At 45.2% G+C, this 27,170-nt stretch overlaps 2 protein-coding genes, 1 long non-coding RNA gene and 1 pseudogene across 3 annotated transcripts; 2 read left to right on the forward strand and 2 right to left on the reverse strand.

Annotated features, from left to right (window-relative positions):
* The first annotated feature begins 606 nt into the window (after positions 1-606).
* Positions 607-8,001, forward strand: TMEM52 (transmembrane protein 52). Its single transcript, XM_087915024.1, has 5 exons — positions 607-881; positions 1,948-1,991; positions 2,778-2,822; positions 5,896-6,065; positions 6,914-8,001. Exons 1-5 carry the CDS (start codon positions 816-818, stop codon positions 7,207-7,209), a joined length of 621 nt encoding a protein of 206 aa, XP_087771150.1. The 5' UTR covers positions 607-815; the 3' UTR covers positions 7,210-8,001.
* Positions 8,002-8,578: 577 nt separating this feature from the next.
* Positions 8,579-15,440, reverse strand: CALML6 (calmodulin like 6). The gene is made up of 5 exons (XM_026715822.2): positions 15,306-15,440; positions 13,115-13,289; positions 11,258-11,402; positions 11,064-11,164; positions 8,579-9,043 (listed from the first exon to the last, which is right to left on the reverse strand). The coding sequence occupies exons 1-5, from the start codon at positions 15,306-15,308 to the stop codon at positions 8,997-8,999; spliced, it is 471 nt and encodes a 156-aa protein (XP_026571607.1). The 5' UTR covers positions 15,309-15,440; the 3' UTR covers positions 8,579-8,996.
* Positions 12,183-12,777, reverse strand: LOC148124460 (uncharacterized). The gene is made up of 2 exons (XR_015739856.1): positions 12,634-12,777; positions 12,183-12,241 (listed from the first exon to the last, which is right to left on the reverse strand). It is a non-coding gene; the product is annotated as an uncharacterized LOC148124460 (long non-coding RNA).
* Positions 15,441-24,707: 9,267 nt separating the features above from the next.
* On the forward strand, positions 24,708-26,996 carry LOC148124461 (uncharacterized; annotated as a pseudogene).
* The last annotated feature ends 174 nt before the right edge of the window (positions 26,997-27,170 follow it).

A 27,170-nucleotide genomic window follows, 5' to 3' on the forward strand; every position in this document is an offset into this window, starting at 1 on the left:
AGATAGATAGATAGATAGAGAGATAGAGAGATAGAGAGATAGATATAGATAGACAGATAGATAGATAGATAGATAGATAGATAGATAGATAGATAGAGATAGATAGGTAGGTAGGTAGGTAGGTAGGTAGATATAGGTAGGTAGGTAGGTAGATGATAGATAAGATGATAGATAGATAGATAGATGAAGACAGACAGACAGAGTGGTTGACTGACTGACTGACTGACTGACTGATTGGTTGAGGCTGTGTTGCCCCAAACCAGGAGGGATCTGATCGCGCTTTTTCAGACATAACTATATTAAAAGAGAGGCTTTAGCCGGGGCTTTTGGGGGGCGTGGGGAGCGGTGTCATCCCACCATCCTTGAATCCCCAACCCCTCATCCTGATTCCCCCCCACACACACCCTCCCTCCTGATAGACGGGTCCCACGCCTCCGTCCTCCCCCGTCCCCCGTTAGACAGAGAGCGCCCGCGCGGAGCTCGCTAGCCCGTCTGGAGCGGCGGGCGCCCGGTAGGAGAAGCCGCCGGCCGCCTCCGGGCCCAGAACAAAGCCGGGCGGGCGGGTGGGCTGGGAGGGGGCGTGGCCCGGCAAGGAGGGGGCGTGGCTCCCGGCCCAGGACTCTCCTCCGCTTCGCGGCCGCGTCCTTTTCTCTCTTTCTCTCTTTTGGGCTGGATCTCCTTCTGCGCGATCGGCGGGCGCCCTTGGCTCGTGGTGTCCGAGACAAAGGCTGCCTCGGCGGCGGGCCCTGGAGGCGGGGTGTGGGGGGGAGAACCGGGCCTAGCCGGGCCTCTCTCTCTCCTTTCCCCCGCTGCCCATGGCTTCAACCCAGCGAGCCAGCCCGGTCGCTCCTCTCCTTTTGGCAGCCGCGATCGGGGCACAGGTGAGTGGCTTCCACCCCCACCCACCCGGGTTTAAATCACAGCCGCCTCTCGGAGGATGTTCGGGGAGGCGGGGGTTTTAGTGGGAGAAGGTGCGTTCCCACGACCCGCGAAACCCCCGTGTCCATCCTTCGGGTGTGCGTCTCTTATGGACCACCAGCGCCCCTTTCTTACGTGTCCAGAAATCCGGTCTATAAAAGCTAACTTGCTTTAGGGTCGTGGCGGGCGGGGGAATGGGAGGGGAGAGGGCTTAACTCTGTCATCCTTAAATTCTCTTTTCCTTTCCTTTCCTTTCCTTTCCTTCCCTTCCTTCTTCTTCTTCCTTTCCTTTCCTTTCCTTTCCTTTCCTTCCTTTCCTTCCTTTCCTTCCCTTCCCTTCCTCTTCCCTTTCCTTCCTTTCCTTTCCTTTCCTTTCCTTTCCTTTCCTTCCTTTCTCTTTCCTTTCCTTTCCTTTCCTTTCCTTTCCTTTCCTTTTCCTTCCCTTCCCTTCCTTCCTTCCCTTCTCTCTTCTTCTTTCCTTTCCTTTCCTTCCTTTCCTTTCCTTCCTTCCTTCCTTCCTTTCCTTTCCTTTCCTTCCTTCCTTCTCTCTTCTTCCTTTCCTTTCCTTTCCTTTCCTTTCCTTTCCTTCCCTTCCCTTCCCTTCTCTCTTCTTCCTTCCCTTTCCTTTCCTTTCCTTCCTTCTCTTTCTTCCTTCCCTTCCCTTCCTTCCTTTCCTTTCCTTTCTCTTTTCCTTTCCTTTCCTTTCCTTTCCTTTCCTTTCCTTTCCTTCCCTTCCTTCCCTTCCCTTCCCTTCCCTCTCTTCCTTCCTTCCTTTCCTTTCTTTCCTTTCCTTTCCTTTCCTTTCCTTTCCTTTCCTTTCCTTCCTTCCTTCCTTCCCTTTCCTTCCCTTCCTTTCTCTTCCTTCCTTCCCTTCCTCTCTCTCTCTCTCTTCTCTCCAGCCTGGCTCCCCATTGATTCAATCTGAGCCGATATTTCATTCCTGAGCCACCAAATTAAGATTCAGGATTCGCCCTCTGCTCTTCCTGCCCTTTGCTAAATGCTCTGTTTTTTTTCTCTCCTCTCCACCAGGCTGTGCCTTCCTTTTGTGAGATCCTCTGTACCGGCCACCAAGAGTAAGTAAATTTGAAGTATCCCCTTGGAGAAGTACAGGCAGTCCTTGACTTTCGACCACAACTGAGCCACAAAATCTCTGTTGTTAACCGAGACGTTGGTTTAAAAGCGAGTTGTGCCCTGTGATTCGGCCTTTCTTGCCACCGTTGTTAAATGAATCACTTCGGTTGTTAAGTCAGTCACGTGGCTGTTAAAGTGATTCCGGTTTCCCTATTGACTCCCTCCTTCTCTGCCGTCCCCTTCTTCTTCTTCTTCTTCTTCTTCTTCTTCTTCTTCTTCTTCTTCTTCTTCTTCTTCTTCTTCTTCTTCTTCTTCTTCTTCTTCTTCTTCTTCTTCTTCTTCTTCTTCTTCCTCTTCTTCTTCTTCTTCTTCTTCTTCTTCTTCTTCTTCTTCTTCTTCTTCTTCTTCTTCCCTCAGTCGTTCCCAGCATTTGGCTCTTCTTCTCCAGGGAGTCCTTCCTTCCTTCTCATGAGGTGGCCAAAGTCTTTGAGTTTCCTCTTCAGGATCCGGCCTTCTCAAGAGCGCTCAAGAGGTTGGTCTCCTCTAGGACCAACCGTTTGGATGGCCTTGCGGTCTAAGGGACTCAAAGGCCTCCATTCTTGGGCGCCCAGCCTTTCAGCCTTCCAGTTACTCACTTCCAAACTGGAAGTGACAAAATCGGCTTACCTTTTTTTCTGTTTGTTGTGGGTATGAGTCAGCTGGATCAGTTTTCTTACCTGAGTGTGTGTGTGTGTGTAGGAACTGGATCAAGTGATTGATTCGTGACTGGTGACTTCTTTTTCTTGCAGATGTTCCGAAAAAGGGACCAGTTGGACCAGCTTGTGGTACGTTTGGTAAGTTGTGTTTTTCTTTTCTTCTTATCGTTCCTTGAAGCATCTTTCGTTTGAACAACAGCTCGTCCAAATTCAAACCCAGTCCTGGATGTCTCTCAGAGTGTGCTAAAACCAGAGGTGGCCTTCAGCCGGTTCTGACCAGTTCTGGAGAACCGATAGCGGAAATTTTGAATCGTTCGGAGAACCGGCCAATCCCACCTCTGACTGGGCCCGCCGACTCCATCACTTCTCTGCCTCCCACACCCACGAGGGCCACACAAGATCCCACCACCACACTTCCACGTAGAAAGCAGACTCACACCCACACAGAAGATGAGACACGACCACGGACCAGAAGCCGCACTGCAGCTGCATCACTACCCATTTCAAACCCCTCCGAGCCATACATGAAGCGAACTGACACCCATCATGAAGACCACGAACTCGAAGCCAAACAGCAGGATCACAGCTCACCAGCTCAAATCCCCCATCAACTAAGACTAACCTGAGCACAGCTAAGCCCCCACCTGAACAGAACACACCTCCAGCCAATCAGAACACAGCCAAGCCCCCACCCAATCAAGTCACACCCCAACTAGCAGTTAAAAGGAAGAAGCAGCTGCAAGCTCACATCACTCTGAGAAGCACAGAGCTGAAGACACAAGCCTGAAGATGATGAATGAGACTTCATCGAAAGCGTTGCCTAGATACTTCCAATCTTACGCGGGAGAAAACCCGAATAACCAAAGATCGATCTGTCTATCTATCTATCTATCTACATACACACACACACACACACACACACACACACACACACATATATATACGTATATGTATATATGTATATGTTTTCTGAGGTTCTCGCGGGTATTTGTATGTGGATCTTTGGTTGTTCGGGTTTTCTCCCGCGTAAGATTCAGAGAGGCACAGAGCCGAAGACAGAAGCCTGAAGATGATGAATGAGACTTCATCGAAACGTTGCCTAGATACTTCGAATCTTACGCGGGAGAAAACCCGAACAACCAAAGATCCATATATGTATATGTATATATGTATGGTATTCAGCTTTGTTCGGGTATTTTCCTACATCATTATAGTTGTGCTTTTAAAGTTGTAGCAATCTCATCTGCCATCCTCAGGCTTCTGTATTGTGTTTGTCTGTGAGTCAGACTTTTACAGTTGTTCAGCTGGATCAGACGAACACAATACAGAAGCCTGATGATGGCAGATGAGATTGCTACAACTTTAAAAGCACAACTATAATGACATGGGAAATATATGGATATATATCTCCATGCCTGCTGTGGGGTGTGTGTGACTCAGAGAAAGACACCAAATTAGTAGGTCAACATCCTGGGCTATCAGAAACTTGAGAAGCGTTGCCTCACCCAGAAAAAAGTGGGTGGATCTTCCCTCTTTGCCGTGATTCAGACGGCCTGGTTTTGCTAGCGAAGAAGTCAAACACGGGGCAGGTCCTTCGACTCATTCTGACTCAGCTCTGGGGGGGGGAATGTTTGGCATATTTGAGGATGAGGTCAGGTTTCCTCCTCCTCCTTCGCTCTGCTCCCGGGGGGAATTTTTGAGAATAAAAGAACCGGACTGGAATCGTCGTAAAGATGATGCAACGCCTTTTGCATTCAGCCTCTTAATTTGCAGAAGCCGCGTAAAGTTGGACTGGGTTCGTCCTTTCACGTTGCTGCCAACGTGGGGAAAGCATTAAGGAAAGATTTAGGCAATGTTTTACCTAGAAATGTTAAATCCTTAACTTTCTGAGTTACCCGTTTTATTTTATTTTATTTTATTTTATTTCTTTTGGCGATCTGCCTTACTGCCCTATGAACGGATTGCTTATAAACATAGTGCAAAAGTTTTATGAGGTTTTTTTCCTTTTTTGTAGCAGGCAGTCAGGGCTATAATTGGTGTTGGGGGGGGACACGTGCGTACACACACACACACACGCACATACACACACACAAATGTGTAAAAAATCTCTTTGCCTTCCTCCCTCTTTCCTGCTTTCACTCTTTCCTTCTCTCTTTTATCACTTCCCTCCCTCTTTTACCCTTTCTTCTTTCTTTCCTCCCTCCCTCCTGCTTTCTCTCTTCTTCCTTCCTTCCTTCCTTCCTTCCTTCCTTCCTCCCTCCCTCCCTCCCTCCCTCCCTCCCTTCCCTCTTTGCCTTCCTCCCTTTCTCCTACTTTCTCTCCTTCCTTCTCTTTTATTCCTTCCCTCCCTCTTTTACCTTTCCATTCTTCCTTCCCTCCCTCCTTCCTTCCTTTCCTTCCTTCGCTCTTTGCCTTCCTCCCTCTCTCCTGCTTTCTCTCCTTCCTTCTCTTTTATATCCCTTCCCTCCCTCTTTTACCCTTCCATTCTTCCTTCCTCCCCCTCCTTCCTTTCCTTCCTTCCTTCTTCCTTCCTTCCTTCCTTCCTCTCCTTCCTTCCTTCCTTCCTTCCTTCCTCCTCCTTCCTTCCTCTTCCTTCCTCCTTCTCCTCTTTCCTCCTTCCTCTCTTTATTCCTTCCTCCTCTTCCTTTCATTCTTCCTTCCTCCCCTTCCTTCCTTCCTTCCTTGCCTTTGCTTCCTCCTCTCTCCTGCTTTCTCTCCTTCCTTCCTTTATATCCTTCCTCCTCTTTCCTTCATTCTTCCTTCCTCCTCCTCCTTCCTTTCCTTCCTTCCTTCCTTCCTTCTTTCCTTCCTTCCTTCCTTCCTCCTCCTCCTCCTCCCCCCTCCCTCCCTCCCTCCCTTCCTTCCCTTTGCCTTCCTCCTTTCTCCTACTTTCTCTCCTTCCTTCTCTTTTATCCCTTCCTCCCTTTTTCCTTCCATTCTTCCTTCCTCCTCCTCCTTCCTTCCTTTCCTTCCTTCGCTCTTTGCCTTCCTCCCTCTCTCGTGCTTTCTCTCCTTCCTTCTCTTTTATCCCTTCCCTCCCTCTTTTACCTTTCCATTCTTCCTTCCCTCCCTCCCTCCTTCCTTCCTTTCCTTCCTTCGCTCTTTGCCTTCCTCCCTCTCTCCTGTTTTCTCTACCTTCCTCCCATCGTTTTATCCCTCCCTCCCTCCTTGAAATCCCACTCGCGGACTTTTCCCCTTTTCTCCCCACAAGGCTTATCCTGCTCACCGTGTTTGTGCTCCTGATGTGCGGGATTGGAGCCAGCTGTGCCAAGTTCTGCTGCCGCACCAAGCACCCCCTGCGCCAAACCTTCCCGCCCCATGCACACGACCTCACCGTCATCCCCATGGAGCACGACAGCACCGCCCACAGCACCGTCACCTGTAAGTAAACCACGATGGGCTTCTCTTTTCTGGGCCTCCTCTAAAAATCCTGGAGTTTTAGGCGTGATAGAATAGAATGCAGAATAGAATAGAATGCAGAATAGAATAGAATAGAATAGAATAGAATAGAATAGAATAGAATTCTTTATTAGCCAAGTGTGATTGGACACACAAGGAATTTGTCTTGGTGCAAATGCTCTCAGTGTACATAAAAGAAAAGGTACCATTCGCCAAGAGTCAAGACTCATCAGGTCCAACACTTAATAATAGTCATTGGGTACAATAAGCCATCAAATCGTATGAGGAAACAGTCCATATAAATCGTAAGGATGCAAGCGACAAAGTTACAGTCATGAGGGGAGGGGTGATAAGGAATGATGAGAAGGTTAATAGTAATAGTAGTGCAGACTTCGTAAATAGTTGGACAGTGTTGAGGGAATTAGTTGTTTAGCAGAGTGATGGCGTTGGGGGAAAAAATTGTCCCTGTGTCCAGTTGTTCTGGTGTGCAGGGCTCTATAGTGTCGTTTTGAGGGAAGGAGTTGAAACAGTTTATGTCCAGGATGTGAGGGGTCTGTAAATATTTTCACAGCCCTCTTTTTGACTCATGCAGTATACAGGTCCTCCATGGAAGGCAGGTTGGAAGTAATTGTTTTTTCTGCAGTCCTAAGAATCCTCTAAAGTCTGTGTCTGCCTTGTTGGGTTACAGAACCAAAGCAGACAATTATAGAAGTGCAGATGACAGACTCAATCTATAATATAATAATTATTATTATTATTACTATTATTATTATTATTATTATTACTATTATTACAGGACAGCCTAATGTTCTGCTTCGTTGTTTTGACAGCCTACAGCTCTCTCCAGTACCCTCCCAATGTCTCCCTGCCTTTTGGAGACCCGGATAGGAATGCCACCTGCCCTCCAGCCTACAGCCTCTACGCCATAGAGATGCCCCCCTCTTACGATGAGGCCATCCGGATGTCCAAGCCTCACGCCGAGACTCTGTCCGTGGGCCAGAAACCAGAGAGAGGCGCCTGTGAACCAGCAGCCTCGCCCAAGTTGCCCGAATCACCCCAAAACTGCCCCAGGGAGGGGCAAGAGAACACGGGGGACGCCTCTACGTCCTCCCCCGAGCAGTCGTAGTGGGGTCTCTCTTCGATAGGGGAACGAGAGAATACGGACCTAAGTCACGGGCGGAGGAGGAAAATTTGTATCCTCTGGACTGGGATCTAGCATCTCCCGCCACTTCTGAGTACCGTTGGGACTTTTCGAGGTGATGGAAAGAAAATCCTTGCCTCCCGCGTCTGAATTTTCCAAGGTGAAAACTAACAAGCCTCATCTGCCTTGAGTGCATTGGATTAGCAGAAAATGGCATTTTTCACCCTTATAACCGTTGCAGCATTCGGCCGCTGGACTTAAAAGGGGTCTGCATCCTGCCGTCGGGGTGGGTGAAATGAAAAAAAAAAAAAAAACGAGAGCCAGTACAGATTAATCTCTCTTTCTTCTGGGAAGACTGGATATTCTAGCAAATTGCTGAAAGATGGGATTCGTTGCTATGTAACGGCCAAGCTTGGACCCAGAGCCCTTTTTTAAAAAATAAAGTAAAATAAAATCCCTACTTCTGCTTTCGACAGACTGAGCAATGTTTTCACGATACCAAGGTTGGAAACTTTTGTCGGGTTTTGAATCCTAAATCCAGACCAGAATATCGTTTCTCGGTTCCTGTGGGCTCTGATTCCCTCGTCTCCTCCGAGGACGGGTTGCTGTGTCCAACTGGAATATGAACTTTGCGTTGGGAGATTTGGATTTATAGGACAGCGCCATCTTTTCGCCAAGAAGCCCTTGTTGTATTTTGAATCTAGCAATATTCTGCTGGACCACGAAGCATTTTGTATTTTAGGTATTCGTCTTAAAAAATGTTTATGTTTATCTCCCCAGCTCCTTCTCTCTCTGTATCTGTTGTAAATAGAAGGTCAACTTATTGGGAGAATGCTTATATAAATATTCCCCTGAATAGTTTTCTTTTCATTGGCAGAAATTTGGGGGCGAATCTGAAATGGTCTCCAATATTCGTCACCTTTACGGAACATGTTTGTTTTGCTGTGTAGTTTTCTATTTCAGGGGTCTTCCAACTTCGCAGCTTTAAGACTTGTGGATTTCAACTCCCAGAATTCCTCCTCCAGTCCATGTTAGCTCGGGGATTCTGGGAGTTGAAGTCTTAAAAGTTGCCAAGTTTGAAGACCCTTGTTCTATTTGAATTATTCCTTGCCCCTGGAGCACCCTTGTTTTGCAACAGAGGGAGTCCTCAACTTACGAGCACAATTGAGCCCAACATTTGCACGGCTAAGCGAGGCATCGGGTTAAACGAACTATGTCTGTTTTAGTAGTTACCATAAAAAAAAGGAGGAAGGAAGGAAGGAAGGAAGGAGATCTGGAAGAGCAGTGCAGCAGTTTGGAAGCGAAAGTACATTCCAACTCTTCTCTTTAAAAGATTGTAACTAAAATACCAGAGTTTTTGCCCACGAATATGTTTAATTGGAGAACGTGATTGATGACACCCAGCCCGTGAAGGTGCTCAATTGGAGAATCTGATTTATGACACACCCAACCTGGGGGGAGGGGAAAACAGGGTTACAGGGGACTGTAAATGATGTAGGCCAGAGTCGGCTTCATACAGGGCAGTGCCAGTACGTCGCCTGTAATGAATCCTTTGAGGTTTTTTGAAGTTTGGCTCGAGAATCGTGATTTAATTAGGGCGATTGCTGGAATCCTGACGAAAGACTCTTGCTGCGGACCAGGGCTGTGACTTCACGTGTTGTTATTTGCCGTCCAGGTTCTGCCACGGTCTCTTACCCCCGTTCTTCTTGGTATCGCCGGAGAAAGAGAAAGCAAAGATAGGGGAGACGAAGCCAAAAAGTTTCGCGGAGGTCTTACTGAGTCAGTTTGAAGGATTCGCCCGTCATCATGGCCACAAATTCTAGGAAGGAAGGAAAAACAAAATCTAGAGCAAGAAGGTAGAAATGTCCTTTTTTAAAACCTGTGTCCTTCCTTTCTTGCCTTCCTCCCCACCCCCCCAAAAAAAACATGTTGACAGAATGCCACGAAGGCTGGCGCTTAGCAGTAATTTTTCCACCCAGGACTCAGCCCTTCTGTTAGGCTAAGAGAGAGTGGGCCTGGTTCTTCATCTGTACTCCTTCTCCCTTGTTCTGCCCAGTCAGACCCAGTCAACTGTCCGGCGCATGACACAATACTGTCATTAGATGGTCGCTTAAGGCCAGGGTTTCCCAGCCTTGGCCAGTTTAAGTGAACCTTGGACTTCAACTCCCAGAATTCCCCAGCCAGCCTGATATGACCAATTCCATTGTATACATGATGGACAACGACAATAAAGGTTTCGAATTTATTTATGTAAGCATCTTCCCACGTAGGTCTCCGATAAGTTGTCGTTTATCCCACCAAATCGGCCCATGGCTCTACATCCATGTTAAACCAACTCAAAAGTTAAAGGCAGTGTGAAATCAAACAGCAAAGAAGTCAAAATCCACCCCCCCACCCCCACCCAATTTGAAATCTCGGAATAAGCTTAAAGAGAGTAGGTGAAAATGTCAAGCCAATGTGTTTATGGCAAAATAAATAAATGTATTTTGCTGTGGTAGGTGAATCAGTTTCTATCCAGATGGCGCCTTCTGGTGGACAATTGGAGGCATGGCGGGCCTGTTTGCTTTGCTGCTTTCCCTATCATTTCCGAATTCCGTCTTTTTAGCCTCAGATTTAACCAGGCTGCGCGAGAACTCTGGCATTTGAACTCCAAGGCATCTCATGGGGGAAACTGTTCCTATCTTTGCATAAGATAAAAAAAACAGGCAGTTAATCAACTTGTTTATGGCAAACATCGGCAGAGGTGGTAACGGTTTCGTTTGTAACTCTTTGTTTTTAAAAGTAAAGTCTACCAGTCCAGCTAAGTGCGAAGATGGAAGATGGAACCAAGTTTAAAAGGAAGGAACAGGTGTGCAGCATTAAGAGTTTCATCCGTATAACAAGCCAGCATCTAAATTCTTCCAGAGGAAGATATCCTGACAGGCAGCGTAGAGAAGTAAGAGCTTTTAATTTCAAACTACTGTAACTGGAAGATGGGGAGAGGGTGCCAAGTATTTCTTCACAGTATTGTCATAGGATTGCCATGAAAACTGCACACGTGTATCCCTATGATCTCCATCCTTTATTCACCTGTTCAATGTTCAGAAGTAGCACTTCCATTTTTCCCTCCCTATCTATCCTCTTTCCTTTCGGCGTCGAGACCTTTTAGACTGTTGACCTGCAGGCCAGGAATTGTCTTTATCTGTTCTGGGAGCCTTTGATAAATTAGTCTCGCTTTCCATAAATTAAAATCATTGCGCCGTCTTGATTTATGTAAAACTGACTCGAAAGTGTACGTTCTTCAAGGCAACCTTCTGGCTCATGTCATTGGATGACAGCATTGGTGGGATTCCATTTTTTTTACTACCGGTGCTGTGGGCATGGCTTGGTGGGCGTGGCAGGGGAAGGATACTGCAAAATCTCCATCCTCTTCCCCATGTCAACTCATAAAATACTTCTCTGGTCTTTCTAGAGTTGCCAGCAGAAAGGGAAGAGGGGAACAGTGCGGTAGCTTGCAAACCAAAACTGTATTCCATAAATGTTTTCAAAGATAGTAACTAGGAGACGGAAGTTTCTGCCTTGCAAAATTCTAACTGGACAGCATGATTGATGACTCTGGGCTATGGAGGTGTCCCATTGGAGAGTATGAATTACGATACACCCAGGCAGTGCTGGCATGTTAACTCCCAATAAATCCTTTTTAAGTTTTGGAAGTTTGGCTCGAGACTCATGATTTCAGAGGTGGGATTTGCCGGTTCTCCGAACTACTCAAAATTTCTGCTACCGGTTCTCTAGAACCGGTCAGAACCTGCTGAATACCACCTCTGGATCAGGATGGGTAGGGATTATGCTTCCAGTACCTTCGTAGTCGATGGTCCCATCCCCATCCTTGTCAGCTTCCTTCATCATGAGTTCAGCTTCGTGTTCGTTCAGCGGTTCTCCGGCGTTCATCAAGACGTATCTAAAAAGGCAGAGAACAGGAGAAGGCTTGAAGTCACCCCTTCTCTCCTCTCCTTGGGCCGCTGTGTCTGACTCCATCACTTTGGCTGCTTACTTGAGCGTGTCCCACTCAATGTAGCCCTTGTGTTCTTTGTCGAAGACTTTAAAGGCAGCTCGGAGTTCCTCGTCCTGATTTTTGGATTTCTCATGGTAAATGCCCATCAATACCAGAAACCCATCGCAGTTGAAGGTGCCTTTTTCTGGGGGGAAAAAAAAGAGACAGAGGTCAATCAAATCTGCATAGACAGAGGGATAGAATCAAGATCGCACGAAGTGTTAATACCGCTTTATAAGGCCACACTTGGAATACTGCGTCCATTTTTGGTCGCCACGGTTTAAATAAAGATGTTGAGACGCTGGCAAGAATGCAGAGAAGAGCCACAAAGACGATTAGGGGATTGGAGGTTAAAACATACGAAGAACGGTTGCTGGAACTGGATGTGTCTAGTTTGACGAAAAGAAGTACTTGGGAGGGACATGATAGCAGTCTTCCAATATCTCAGGGGTTCCCACAAAGAAGAGGGGGTCAAGCTATTCCCCAAATCACCCCGATGATAAAACAAGAAGCAACGGATGGAAACTCATCAAGGAGAGAAGCAACCTAGAACGAAGGAGAAATTCCTGACAGAAAAATGAATCATGCCTCCAGAAGTTGTGAATGCTCCAACACTGGAAGTTTTTAATAAGAGATTGGATTTTATCTGAAGTGGTGTACAGTTTCCTGCCTAAGCAGGGGGTTGGACTAGAAGACCTCCAAGGTCCCTTCCAACTCTGTTATTCTATCCTAGACTTGTTCCCGATCAACTTCATTTTGGCTGCCATCTTTTTGCAGGCAGCGACGGGGCCTTCCCACAAAAGTTTGAGGACACAGAAGGAGACAGGAGGGTCACCAGCAACGTCCTGAGGTCCCTAGGTGGAATAGAGAGGAATACGATGCCTACTTTTAAAGGCTGTTGCAGCTGATCTCAGTTATGGCTCACCTCAGAAAGTAAGAGAGGTCAGGAGGATGGGAGACCACCGGGAAATTTTGACTGGTCAACTGGAAGCCAAAGAAAACGAAACCCTCAGAAAACCACAATAATAAACTTTGGGCTAAAGTCACCGGGAGTTGAGCTTTGCTCAAAGGAGGTTTTAAACATGAATATCACTAAAATATCCCGCATAACATTAGCAGAGCTCAGTTTGATCAATCTTTCCGGAGAACTTCAGCTCAATAACTGCTTGCAAGGATTGGGGCCTTATTGCAATGTGATTTCTTTTTTAAATTATTTTAATATTAAAATCCAAAGTTCCCATTTTCTTTTAAGTAAGCTGTCTATTTTTGTGTGTAACCTTTCAGCACCCGGGGACGTTTGCCATTTATTTTGCCTTCTGGGAAATTACGCTTTGGCTGATCTTCCTTAAAACATGGAAGAGACTCAATCTGCTTACAGTTTCCAGAAACTTCTGTGTTAGATGAAATTTGCATAAACCTCTTCAAAGAAGTCACAATTTGTCCTCAATGGGGAGTGGGGGTGGGTGGGTGGGAACCCCTTTTCCCCTTCCAAAAGAAACCGTTTGCATAATCATTCATTTACAGCCAGGCTGTTGTGCCGTGTCAAGCTTGTAAATACAACTCCGGTGATGATGAATGGAAAGAAATCAGCCAAAAAAACAAGCAATCCATTTCCTGAAACTAGGAAAGAAGGTCTTTCCTTGTGGGAAGGGGAAGGAAAGCACATCCGAAGGATATGCGCGGCTCAGGAAGATGGGTCTTTGCGTATGGAACTCCTGAAAAATCCTAGCAAAGAAGCTGCGACAGCCAGATTATCAGACAAGGATCAAGAGAACGGTGAAGGACACGGCATTCTGGAGGACACCAATGGTTCTTGCGGAACCTAAGGCAGCCCCCTCGGGACGGCCGCCCTCTTACTGTCTTTGTCGACGTCCTTGGCCATGTTGGCGAGGTCTCGCTTGGTGGGGTTGATGCCGATCAAACTCATCAGGCTTTCCAAGTCGTCCGTCTTCACCAAGCCGTTCCCTTCTTCGTCAAACATCTCAAAGATGCCTTTGTATTCGGTGATCTGCTCCGGGGTTAGAGTTCCTGCCTGTGGTGGGAAGAAAGACAGCGTGAACATTAGACAAGGGTAGAGTAGGCTTTGGGTTGGCTGAGATGCTGCTTCTCCTAGCGGGCCAATTGTGGCACTTGGAGATGAGAGAGAAAAAAAGAAGATTTAAAGAAGGAACAGCCAGGTCTTCACAGCCTTCCAGAAGGCTAAAAAAATTAAGGGTCCCTCTGATCTCCAGTGGCGATCGAAACGAATGGAGCAGCCACAAAGGAGGTCTCATCAGTGGGCAACACTTAACAGGATCTGGAACATATCCTGTCAGGGTTCCGACGGATGCCCTAATTAATTCATGAGCCTCGAGCCAAGTTTCAAAAGAAATCCAATTATTTATTAGGAGCAACATGTCGGCACTTTTCCCAAGTGCAGTCAGCTCTGCCTCACGGAATTGACTGCCCACCTATGACCCTGTTTCCCCCCTCCTCCCAGGGTGTGTCATAAATCACATTCTCCAACCGAAGCACATCGGTGGAACCCTGACACACCCATCCTATCAAACTTAGTAGGATGGGCAGATGCCCTACAGAAGAGGTGGCCCCACGAGAAACCCAACCCTATGCCCTGTAGGGCTTTCAAAGTGGTAACCAGCACCTTGAATCACACCTGGACAGCGACTAGAAGCCAGTGCAATTCACGCACCAATGATGTTACTCAGGTGAACTTGTTGCCAATGCATTCTGAACCAACCACAGTCCCTGGATGGTCTACAAGGGCAGCTCCACCTAGAGCACATTGCAGTAATCCAAATGGGAAGTGATTAAGGCATGGGGGACTCTTGCGATCACTGATCTACTTAAAAAAAAAACATTCACAAGGTGACCTGAAATATAATAATTCCCAGCCGTGGCTGGAAATATTTCCTTTGGGGAAGTAAAACAGATATCAAAAGTCAGAGAAGGAAATCATGCAAAACAGGTGCGATTGCATTCTGCAAAAAAAAAAAAAAATGTAGGAGATTAAGCGTCCTTGATGTCTCGTAACGTGAATGTGACCGTTCCCTTCGCCTATACACACCGATAGACTTTATTTTGGCAAATAGTAGAAAATGAATCATTTTCGATGGTCAGACGTAGCCTTTCCAGCCCTACTGCCAGTTCCACTCACTTGAGGAAAGTCGGTTTCTAGGATTATGAGAAAAATAAAAAATAAAATTCCCTTCTCGGCTTATTTTACTGACTCCGAAAGACGCCTGCCGAAGCATTGCCAATTCCCTGCATTTTTAAATCAAAATCAACAGTGCGTGCTTCACACAACGCGCACCAAAATGCCCCTTACTAAAATGCAGGGAAAATACATTTTGAAATTTAGGAGCAGCAAAATAATCACTTTATGCCCCTTTCCAAAACTATTGTGATTTTTCTCTTTTAGAATTGAAATGCACACGTCTAGCCTTTTTATTCATGCCGGTATTCACCAATTTTCCAAACGACTGCAATTTTTTAAAATCCATTTTTTTTCTTTTTATCCCTTCTTTCCTGCACCTTTTCTCTTCCTCGTCATCTTTTCCTTTCTCGAGGTGTCAAATCAAACATTTACTATGGTTACAGAGTCATAATAAACATCTGCAATAGTTAAGCCAACTCAAACAAGTTTTCAGACTCCGGAACCGGAGGAATTTCAATACAGAGGCACAGAACGATACAACCTGTTCATTCGGGATAAGCAACACTTATTAACCAGGACATTCTTCTGCAAAAGATGAATAAAAAACTACTTGGAATTCTCTTAGAGAGATCCCCACGAAAGAGGATGCTATGGCAAAAGAGCTCCACTCAGCCATCCAGCCAAGGATAGACGCTTGGATGAAGGGAAATATTTTTTTGCAGAGGTTTCCCTTCCAGCTGTTTTAGAATGTTGTAGTTAGGGGTAAAATCTCATTTAAAAAAAAAAAATCTGCCAATTGATTGGAAACTAAAGACCCACAAACTGCAGAGCAGCTGGAAGTTCCTGTCCGGAGAGAAAGTTTTTTTTAACATTTATACGTGGTTAGAAACTTACCATTTTCTTGGTATTTTCCACCCTGGATGGCACCCTTTAGCTAACTGGTGGTGGGATAGGACATGCGGGCAGAAATGGTGGGGAAGCTATTCATTTGTACGGTTAAGGAGAGAGTGCAGGAGTCTTTAATCCCAGGGGAGGAAGGATATTGGTAGCCTTTTATGGGAATGAAAGGTGGAGGATCCTATTTATGGGGCAAGAATTTGTCTTAATGCCACTGCTAAGCCTTGAAGAAGGTCTTGCATTGAAATGGTGCATCTGCTTTGCTTGGGGCGGAAAACTGGAGCTCTCTGGGCAGATGGCAAAACGACTTCCTTCCTTCCTTCCTTCCTTCCTTCCTTCCTTCCTTCCTTCCTTCCTTCCTTCCTTCCTTCCTTCCTTCCTTCCTTTGGACTTCCATTTCCTTTCTTCTCAACCTCATTTCAATTTCCTTCCTTCACATTTCCATTTTCTCCTTCCCTCCTTCCCTTCCTTCTCATTTCCATTTCCTCCCTCTCTCCCTTCCTTCCCACTTTCTCATTTCCTTCCTTCCATCCAGATGTTGCCAAAGGTTGGAGCCTCTGCAAGCTTCAGCCCAGAAACTGGTCTGAAAGTGCGGACTTGGTCCCAAAGGTGGGTGATTTTTCTCCCTGTTCTCCAGGGATAGAGAGAGAGAAAAAATATATATATAGATAGTCAGCATCCCAATCGAACCCCAAAGTCCCACCCATTTCATCTGTGGCCCCGACAACCGAGTCTCTTCCCCCTTCTCCCCCCAAAATGTGAGGCGTGACCCTCCTCGTAACGGAGGCCAAATGACGCAGAGAACAGGTTGGGTTTTAAACGACCCTGCCATCGAGACATCCACCCGAACACACACGCGCACGCACACACAAACAGATTGCAAAATAATAATAATAATAATAATCCCCAGGGAAGGTGGGCTTCTTTCATGGCCGAAGTGACCAAAACGAAACACTATATGATGGCTGTCAGCCAGCCACCTGTTCTTGTCCCTAAACAAGAGTGAGCTGCAGACACCCACGCCAAATGGCAAGAGGGTCCCTAGAGACCCCCGACTCCTTCAACCGTGCACCAAATAAGGATGTCTTTTTTGGAGCAAGTGTATTTTGAATATTCCACCCCACCCCAAGGGCCTGGAAGCTGTGAAATAACCCCTGGAATACATCTATACCCGTATCTATATCTATCTATATCTACCTATCTAAATCTTTCTATCTATCTCTATCTCGATCTATATATCTAATCTATATATCTATATTGTATCTATATATCTATATCTATCTTTGTATCTATCTATATTTCTATCTATATCTCTCTACCTCTATCTATCTATCTATCTATCTATCTATCTATCTATCTATCTATCTATCTATCTATCTATATCTACCTATATCTATCTATCTTTCTATATCTATATATCTATCTATATCTTTTTTCTATCTATCTATCTATCTATCTATCTATCTATCTATCTATCTATCTATCTATCTATCATCTATCTATCTATATCTACCTATATCTATCTATCTTTCTATATCTATCTATCTATCTATCTATCTAGATCTATCTATCTATCTATCTATCTATCTATCTATCTATCTATCTATCTATCTATCTATCATCTATCATCTATCATCTATCTATCTATATCTACCTATATCTATCTATCTTTCTATATATATCTATATCTTTTTTCTATCTAGATCGATTTATCTATCTATCTATCTATCTATCTATCTATCTATCTATCTATCTATCATCTATCTATCTATCTATCTATCTATCTATCATCTATCATCTATCTATCTATATCTACCTATATCTATCTATATCTTTTTTCTATCTAGATCGATCTATCTATCTATCTATCTATCTATCTATCTATCTATCTATCTATCTATCTATCTATCTATCTCAGTGATTAAAGATGCTTTCAGAGTAGGAATCTGAAAAGTGATTGGCTTGATTTCTTTCCAATGTCCCGGGGGAGCCTGCAATACAGGCAGTCCTCGACTTACGACTGCCATTGAGCCCAACGTTTCTGTTGCTGAGCGAGATGTTTGTTGAGTGAGGTTTGTCCCATTTTACGGCCGCGTAAAGTGGGACAAACCCAAAGTGTGGATGCTTGTGTGTTTTTAGGGGGCAGGGAATTTTGGCAGGTGGGGAGGTGTTTGGGGATTGTCATGTGTGTGTGCATGTTGGGTGTTATGTGAATTTTGTTGTGTGTGTTTGCTATGTATGTACATACAATGACAATTAATAATAATAATAATTAGTGAGGAAGGGGGAGGGAGCACCCAACAGCCTCGTATCATCATCTCCCTTCCGTTCCCTTTCAGAGAAGGGTTGTGCAAAGGAGAAAATAAAGAGGAGTCCAATAGAAGGACTTTGTAGCTCAGGCTTGAAAGGAGGGGTTTGTTTCCTTGAAGACGTTTCATTACCCAACTAGGGAACATCATCAGGGCTGCAAGAAATGTCTGCAAGAAAACAACCAAGCTCAGAGAGCACCCAAGCACCTGGGAGCCCATCTCTTTCTCCCCCTGCCCCCCTTTAGTCCTTTTAGAAACACTTGGAGGTGATGGAATTACAGAATAACAGAGCTGGAAGGGAACTTTGAGGTCTTCTAGTCCAACCCGCTGCCCAAGCAGGAGACTGTCTACAATCCGGACAACTGGCTGTCCAATCTCTCCTTTAAAAACCTCCAGGGATGGAGGGCCCCCGAGTTCTGGAGGCAAGGGGAATTCCTTTCCTCTCCTTTCCTTTTCCTTGTCTTCCCTTCTCTCTTCTTCCTTTCCTTCTCCTCCCTTCCCTTCCCTCTTTTTTATCTCTTCTTCCCTTCCTCTTCGCTCTCTTCTTCCCTTCCCTTCTCTCCCCTCTATCCTTCCCCTTCTCCTCCCTCCAAGTTTCTTACTCCCAACTAGCCTTCTAGGGGCACGCTAGCCCTATTCAGCAGAAGCCCTTCCAACCCCCCAGCTGGACCTGGTGCTAGGATGGTTAAATCACCCATGAGTTAGGTTCTCATGCCAACCCCACCCGTGTGGGTTTCACAAGAGACCGGCTGTCCAAGGCTACTAGGTTAGCTTCAGAACTGGTCAAAGTCTCTTCCGAGGTAGGATGAAGGAGCGCTACTACTATCTGTATTTGCAAATTTCCCACATTTAGCTATTTGGCCACTTGGTGGCGCCAAATTCCTGGTTGGATCCTGGTTGGATCTAGCGGCTTTCTTCCTCTCTCTTCCCCCCCCCCCCAACCTTATTCTAACCAAAGAAATTAAGCATTGAGATCTGCAAGTCACAGGCCTCGATGAAGAGCTGGCAAGGACGTTTGGCTACCTGCATTTCATAGGAGGATTTGAGAGAGAGAGAGAGAGAGAGATGGATGTGTGATAGACGGATGATAGATAAATAGATTAGAAAGAGAGAGAGAGATATGGATAGATGATAGATAGATGACTGGTAGATAGATAGATAGATAGACAGACAGACAGACAGACAGACAGACAGACAGATAGATAGATAGATAGATAGATAGATAGATAGATGATAGATAGATAGATAGATAGACAGACAGACAGACAGACAGATAGATAGATAGATAGATGGATGGATGACTGATAGATAGATAGATAGATAGATAGATAGACAGACAGACGACTGGTAGATAGATAGATAGATAGATAGATAGATAGATAGATAGATGACTGGTAGATAGATAGATAGATAGATAGATAGATAGATAGATAGATAGATAGATGACTGGTAGATAGATAGATAGATAGATAGATAGATAGATAGATAGATAGATGACTGGTAGATAGATAGATAGATAGATAGATAGATAGATAGATAGATGACTGGTAGATAGATAGATGACTGATAGATAGATAGATAGATGAGATAGATAGATAGATAGATGACTGGTAGATAGATAGATAGATAACTGGTAGATAGATAGATAGATGACTGGTAGATAGATAGATAGATAGATAGATGATAGATAGATAGATAGTTAGATAGATAGATAGATAGATAGATAGATAGGCAGGCAGACAGACAGACAGACAGATAGACAGATAGACAGACAGACAGATACACACACACACACACACACGCTTTATGGGGCAATCAACTCCACGCCGTGGTGTCAAAACCAAATTATAGGTGGAGCAGGTGGAGGAGAAATGCGTCTTTGCCGTTTTCTGCCTCTCCGCCACCCACTCTGCAAAAGGAAACAAAAATAAATAAATAAAAACAAAAAGAGAGAGAAAGAGAGAGAGAGAGAATAGCTCACCCCGGGCCCTTTGAGCATACTCCCGCTGCTAAGGCACGATAAATAATAAATAACATGACGCCAGTGCTTTAAAAAGGGCCAAGAAATTCTGCAGTGCTTCGCCAGTGATCTGTTGCCTTCACAAGATCACGCCTGCTGGGCAACCTCCCGAAATCTCTCCGAGTTGGAAGCCTCTTCGTCAGATCCAAAGGGGGTGGGGGGGGGGGGGGGGAAGAAATTTGTTTGTAACGATGTGGCACAGATAGGAGACCACCAAGGGTCCGTTTTCTGGCTTTACGGTGCCACCTCGACCTTTTACAGAGGTCTTATTAGCGTAGAGACCTTAAATTAAAAAAGAACCCACAATTGATGTGCAAACTGCCAACATATCTCCTCCCTCTGGTTCAAAAGGACCATAAACCAAGGAATAAATTCAGATGTATTTCTTGCAGCTCTGAAGCGGAGATACAAACAAGATACTGAATGCAAGCAGTATTATATCCTTTTGCATATACTTACACAGCTAATCCTCGAGTTACGGCCACAATCGGGGAGCAAATGATTGTTGTGGCCCAGTGAGGAGGTTGGGGAGGAACATGGACCAGTCCTGGAGTCTGGGGAAAGCTCTGATGAGGGCTCTGGGTCAGAGGCAGAGATGGGGCCAGGGCCGTCCGACAATTATCAACTGCCTTTGGAGTCGGAGATCAGTGGGGAAGAAGAGCAGCTGGAGCCTGTTCCCAGTGTGCGCAGGCGCAGCGCTGCCAGGAGAAGGGAACAGCTAAGGAACAAGGGCCGACTCGGGAGTAAAATCACAGGTGGGTGGTAAATGGCCCCTCCCATAGAGAATAAAAGAGGAGTGAAAGGGGAGGGTTTTTTTTTGCAGGAGACAATTAGTTCATTTGGGTGAAGATCTGTTCCTGCACCCTTGCTGAGTATTGTCTCCTACAGTGTGGCATCTGAAAGATGTCGGCCTGGCATCTCACCAAGCCTGATAAGACTGTTGGCCGGGACTTTGGTGGAGAGGAATTCACCGTAAACTAAATAAAAGGGGTTTATCGGGACGAGGAGTCGGCTTTGTGCTGTTGTGAGAAGCCTAGATCAGAACAGACGCATTTTTTGTTTTCTGCTTCTAAACCAAGCCCGTGGTAAACCAATTTCCCCCATTCCTATGGGAAGTCAGCAACTCTCTGGTTGTCAAGGCACGTTACAGATCTAAAATAAAATGTTTTGGTGGGTTTTTTTTTCTTTTTTCCTGAGAGGGGCCTTCGACTTTCCTTTAGCAATCTCCCTGAGATCTCTTGATGATGCATTTCCTTCCTCGTTTCTTGCTCAAGGACGATCATTTTATCTTTCTGACAAAGCCTGCTGCTCTCTTGGCTGAATTAAACACTTCCTTCTCCGGTGATTTAATTGCAGAAATGCACAAGACCCCACCTCAGGTGGCATTCCTGCCTACAACTAAATTTATTCCCTATTTACTCCCTTTTTGGGGTGGGGGGGTGGGTAAGTCTCCCCGGGGCAAGGGGGTTGGACTAGATGATCTACAAGGACCCTTCCAACTCTGTTAATCTGAAGAACCCAAGCCTATAGTTCTGACTATGTGTCCAATCACACTTGGCCAAGAAAAAATAATTCTAATTCTTGTGCCACAGTGCTTCTCCGTTCCTTAAAACAAGACCTGCCCATGCGTTTTGGTCAAAATGAATCGGCTTCTATCAAAACCTGAGTAGAGTTAGGCAGAAGAAACCTTCAGGAACTAGTAATAATTCCTCAGAATCAATCTTGCTTTCAATTTTTTTAAAAAAAAAGTTGCTGAGACTCTAGAACGATATCACAACTCCAGGAGACGGCTGGCACCGATCTAACGATGTCAGCAAGAAATCCAATTTGAATTAAAATGTACCCCATGAAATTAAGGCTTAATAATAATTAGCACATTTTAAGATGAATGATCCTCAACAGTGGTGGGATTCAATTTTTTTTACTACCGGTTCTGTGGGCGTGGCTTGGGGAGGCGTGGCAGGGAAGGATATACTGCAAAATCCCCATTCCCTCCCCACACCCACTAACCTGCTTTCCAGCTCCCTTCTCCTGTGCAGGGCAACCCAAGGAGACCCAGCCGATCAGCTGGGACTCAATGGGAGGCAGAGAAGAGATGGGGTTGGCGGGGCCAGTCAGAGGCGGTATTCGCCGGTTCTCCTAAGGTGACCTTGATTCCATCCGTCTGTTTACGCAGCTTAGGATTGCATTGGCTTTTTTGGTTGCCGCTGCACACCGCTGGCTCATATTTCACGGATTTACTGAGCAATTTGCTAAGCAGGTCACTAAGCAATTTACTAACGATGACTAAGTGAGGTGATGGTTAAGTAATTTTAACAACCAAAGGTTTTATCGCCTTTTTCGCCAAGGGGGCTAAGGAAATCACTGCAGTTGTTAAGTGATATTGTGTGGTCATTAAGCGAACCCAGCTTCGAAGCTGGCAGGGTACTGTGCAGAGGGCACCTTCCGGGACTCCGTAAACGAAGCACCCAAATTTTGGTTGCGGGACGGAGGCGATGCGACGGTCCTAAGCATTGAGGAACTGGCATCTCTGTTGTTGTTGTTTTTTTAAGTCCTTTTAATAAGCTGTCCTTTTTAACAAAGCCCGTTCCGAGGGTGCGCAAACTTTTCAGCTGAAGATCGCGCTGTGTTATGAAATTGTTTATACCCCTCTGGCCTGAGGGATATGGCACCTTAGGGGAAATTCAGACGTTGGCTCTGGCGTGTGGTTGCGCGGAAACGTAGCATTTCTGGAGCAACAGGTGTTTTGGGAGGGTCTGTAGCCAAACACGGCTCCCCTGTCAATAGAGATGAAATTAGATCCTCAAAGGACTTCCATGCTAACCCTGATGATGTTACCTAGTTTGGGTAATGAAATGTCTTGCAAGAAAACAACCAAGCACAGGGACCCCCACAATCCACTTCCACCTCTTCCTCCTCCTAGCACTGATGATGTTACTTAGTTGGGTAAGGAAACATCTTCAACCAAGCTCAGAAAACACCAGGGAGCCCAAAGCTCACTTCCACCTCTTTCTCCTCCTCCTCCTCCTCCTCCTCTTCCTCCCCCTAGCACTGATGATGTTACCTAGTTGGGTAATGAAACGTCTGCAAGAAAACAGCCAAACTCAGAGAGCCCCTTCATTTCAACTCCAAGCTACAGACATTCCTCTTTATTGGGACTTCTACAAGCTCGTTGGGCTGAGGAGCACGTTTCACAGTAAACGGCCAAGAGACTTGTCCGTCGGTGATGTAACCCGTTTAATAAGGAAAATAAAAACAGAGACACTTTTGGGCCGCTCTTAACGCAGGGCTCCTGTCGGATTGGAAGCGATCGACTGTCATTTGCAAGCCGGTGATCAATTAAAAGAGAGGGTAAATCCAGGAGCTAGAGAAGTCGGCTGGAGAGAGAGATTTATGCGGCTGCTTCAGCCTACGCTATAATGCAGCTTGTTGCTTTTTTTAGCTCGCTGCCAACGATGCGTGAACAGAGAGAAGACCTAAATCATAGATTATTTGAGGGCAGGAAGCCCCAGACCATGATGGGTTAGAGATGGCAATTCTGGCTTAGTGGGATGGACAGAGATAAGCCAGTTCATTCAATTCCAAGCTCCTGGAGGGTTTGGGGGTTGTTTGGTTTTTTTGCAAAAAGAGGCCAGATTTTAGGTTCAGGAACAAAGTGACAATCCCCAAAACAGGTGGAACTTATTCATTATCATGCTATCATGAAATACTACCTTGGTATTTCAGACTACACCCTGTAGATACCCCTGGTGGTAGGAAGTCAAGAGTTGTGAAATGTGTATTACTCCGTAGACAGACAGCTGTCGCGTTTTCCAGATCTAAGGAATGCGCTTCATCCCGATGTTGAACCAGGTCGTGGTTGATAAAGGATAATATTTGCAGCTTGCGATTTAAACGAGAGGGGTCCTTGATGCTCTGTGGGCTTGGTTGTTTCCTTCCAGACGTTTCATTACCCAGCTAGGTATCATCATCAGTGCTAGAAAGGAATGGAGTTTGAGGAGAGGGGGAGGAAGACGACTGTGGGGTCCCTGATGCTCTCTGAGGTAATTTTTTTCTTGCAGACATTTTATTACCCAACTAGGTAACATCATCAGGAATGGTGTTTGCTCTCATTTTATATTCTAAACAGCCCAGCCAAAGAGCCTCCAAGATCACTCCAACAAACCCCGACAGGGCTTTAGAATATAAACGGAGAACAAACCTCATTCCTTACTAGAACTGATGATGTTTACCAAGTTTGGGTAATGAAATGTCTGCAAGAAAGCAACCAAGCTCCGAGAGAGCCAAGAGTCCCTCAGCTCAGGATCTCCAGAAGCGTCCTGTCCTATGTCACCCCAGAAAAAAAAAGTGGTCTAGCAAGTTTGTAAGATCTCTAGTTATAAACGAAAAGTTACCGTCAGGAGGAAAATGTCAAAAAAAATCACCAGCAGACCAAACGTAGCAGGGCGCGCACGTGAAAAATTTGAGGGGGGAAAAAAATATATGAGAAGGATGGAACGAAACAGCCAGAAAAGAAAAGAAAAACATGGAATGTTTTGCTGTAGGTCATACTTGCGATGTGAAAGACGATATCTGTCCTTTCCACCCTTATACTCAAATAATTCTGTTGATTTCGCAGACTGATATGTGAAAGTCGGCGCACGAAGAATAACAAAGGGACAAAAACCCAGTTTTGGAGAAACGCTGGAAGAAGGAAGGCGCTTATTCTAAAGAAAGCCGAAATGCTGCGGCTAAAATTACCTGATTTCTAGAAGTATTGAAAATCTCCTCTGTGTTTTCAGCAGAAATACTCAAGCTGAAAGGGAAAAAGAGGAACTTAAGGATGTAACTAGAGGCCCTGAACCTATCACTCCTTCCTAGTCTCTTAATAACAGAATTTTGTTGAGAACTCAGTCAATAAAAGAGGAAAACCTCACGTGCTAAGAATATGTGGCCTCTGAAATGGGTTATCTGACCTCTTATTAAAGTTTTTCTTTGCAGAGCTTGTAATTGTGAAGGACTACTTAGAAAGCAGGAGGCTTGCAAAATCCAAATATTGGCACTGGGTTTCGTACGTTGAATCACCTCGCAATGATTCCAGCGCGAGATCGATCAAAATCCATCTTGTTTGTGATTTTGGGCAGGAGCTACGGCCGTAGAGTTTTATGGGGTGTGTGTGTGTGTGCTTTCAAAAAGCAAACTCACATAACCCATGACAGGCGCCCTGTGAGTTCTCTCTTCCCATTCGCACCGATTGCTCACTTCCGATTTCCCCTATTTTGATTGAAAGGCAAACTGTAAATTCCCCCAGTTGCTCAAGAGAAGATGCTGTTTGCTCTGGGCCCTCCTCTTCCTCCTTCCTCCTCTTCTAAGCCATCTTGGATTGATTAGAAAGCAAAGCCAAATCCTTCGAGACACCCTTGCTTCCTTCTAGACCCCTGCGAAACTCCCGTTCTAACTTTTAAAGTTGCTTTTGAGCCCTTTATTCCAATCCTAAACTGTAGAACTGGGCTCCAGATCAAAAGCACACGGGTAGATTTCCCACTTGTAAATTCCATTTGTTGTTTGATTTTGCTGTGCTGTTCAAAGTTACAACGGCGCTTTAAAAAAGGGACTTACGACCCTTTTTCACTCTTATGGCCGTTGCAGTATCTCCATGGTCACGGGATCAAAATTCAGACGCCTGGCAACAGACTTGTATTTATGATGGGGCTGCAGTGATCCCTTTTTGCAAAGTCAACGGGGGAAACGAAATTCGTTTAACAGCCATCTTATTAACTCAACAATCGCAGTGATTCATTTAACAATGGCGGCAGGAAAGGTCGTAAAAAGGGGCAAAATTCACTGTCTCACTTAGCCACAGAAAATTTGGGCTCAATTGCAGTTGTAAGTTGAGGACTATCTATAACCTATTGTGGACCAAAAAAATATTATGACCAGAAACTGGTGGATGTTTTCTTTTCTTTTCTTTTTTTTTGCAGTTTTTGCTGCCTTCTGGCTAGTTATGGGTGCCTTAAGAAATGTGGTACAGCCTCTCAAAACATCTGCAAATAATATGTTTAGTATTTTCATTTTCTGTTTTTCCAATTCCCCTTTCTCTCTTCCTCTCTAAGAACGAACGGGCTTGCTATATTTTTCAGTAACGCCGCTCCTTGGTGGCCTTTACTTTCTCTACACTTCTCTCTTTCTTGTTTCATTTGGTTCTGAATTTTTGCCCTTGGGTCTTCTAAATGGTGACCCCTCACAACATCCTAAAGAAACAGGTAGTGTTCTGACCCAAACCTGGTTCCAAGGAAGCAAACACGAGACAAAGGTAACAGCACAACCTTTTAATGTTTCTTTACGAATCCTGTTCCTTCACGGGTAAAAGGCTGCTTCAAACCAATTAGCTCCGATAAGAAATATATGTATTATATATATTTATATAATATATAATATATAAATCCACTGGGGGACTTGTATTCTGCCTTTCATGCTGGGGTCTTAAGATGTAATTATAATATACAATTTGCATCCATTTATATGTACAGAGATCCATTTCTCTGTCTCTTGCTATCCCTCTATTTGTCCATCTCTTCATCTATCCCTCTACCCCTCCATCTCTTTATCTCTATCCCTCTCCACCCATTTATCCATCCATCCATCACTATCCCTCTACCTATCCATCTCTCATTATCTCTCTATCCTTCCATTCATCTGTCTTCATCATCCATCTATCCACCTTTCTCTACCCCTCTATACATCCATCTATAGTTATCCCTCTATCCATCCCTACATCTCTATCCCTACATCTATCTATCCATCTACCTACCTCATCTATCCATCTATTCATCCATCCACCTGTCTCTATCCATCCCTCCATCTCTCTATCCCTCCATCTATGTACCTACCTAATCCATCAACCCCTCCATCCTCCTTTATCCCTCTCTCCATCTCTCCACTTACCTACTTACCTAATCTATCCACCCATCCCTCTATCCTTCTATTCATCCATCCATCCACCTGTCTCTATCCATCCTTCCATCCCTCCATCTATGTATCTACCTACTTATCAATCTATCCCTCCATCCACCTTTCTCTATCCCTCTCTCCATCCCTCCATCTATCCCACCTACCTAATCTATCAATCTATCCATCCATTATCCACCTCTATTCATCCACCTGTCTCTATCCATCCCTCCATCTATGTATCCATCTACCCACCTACCTAGTCTATCAATCCATCCCTCCATCCACCTCTCTGTCCTTCTATTCATCCATCTGTTCATCCCTATTCATCTCTCCAATCTACCTACCTACCTATCAATCTATCCATCCATTCCTCCATCCACCTATCTGAGATTGGACTGCCACGTGTCAGAAATGGCGTAGGGTTTCCTGCTTGGAAGGGGGTTGGACTAGATGACCTACAAGGTCCCTTCCAACTCTGTCTGTTATCTGTATCTCTTCTTAGACTCTTCTGCCCATCCCCGTGAGAATGGATGCACATTATTCGTACGTTAGACATCTCTGTACACATAGACACCTGTATGCGCATGTATGTATACGTGGCTT

The sequence above is a fragment of the Pseudonaja textilis genome, chromosome 18, assembly GCF_049901715.1.
Source record: "Pseudonaja textilis isolate UNSWEBS1 chromosome 18, rPseTex1.2, whole genome shotgun sequence".
Classification (NCBI taxonomy): domain Eukaryota; kingdom Metazoa; phylum Chordata; class Lepidosauria; order Squamata; family Elapidae; genus Pseudonaja; species Pseudonaja textilis.

Bases quoted from the DNA above. Each gene is read 5' to 3' on its own strand.
- TMEM52 (XM_087915024.1), top strand. From the start codon at position 816: ATGGCTTCAACCCAGCGAGCCAGCCCGGTCGCTCCTCTCCTTTTGGCA. The intron at 1,992-2,777 runs GTAAGTAAATTT...TTTTTCTTGCAG, and splicing joins CTCTGTACCGGCCACCAAGA to ATGTTCCGAAAAAGGGACCA. The intron at 6,066-6,913 runs GTAAGTAAACCA...TTGTTTTGACAG, and splicing joins CGCCCACAGCACCGTCACCT to CCTACAGCTCTCTCCAGTAC.
- CALML6 (XM_026715822.2), bottom strand. The intron at 11,403-13,114 runs GTAAGAGGGCGG...TTTTCCCCCCAG, and splicing joins CAAGGACGTCGACAAAGACA to AAAAAGGCACCTTCAACTGC. The intron at 9,044-11,063 runs GTACTGGAAGCA...CTTCCTTCCTAG, and splicing joins TGGGACCATCGACTACGAAG to AATTTGTGGCCATGATGACG.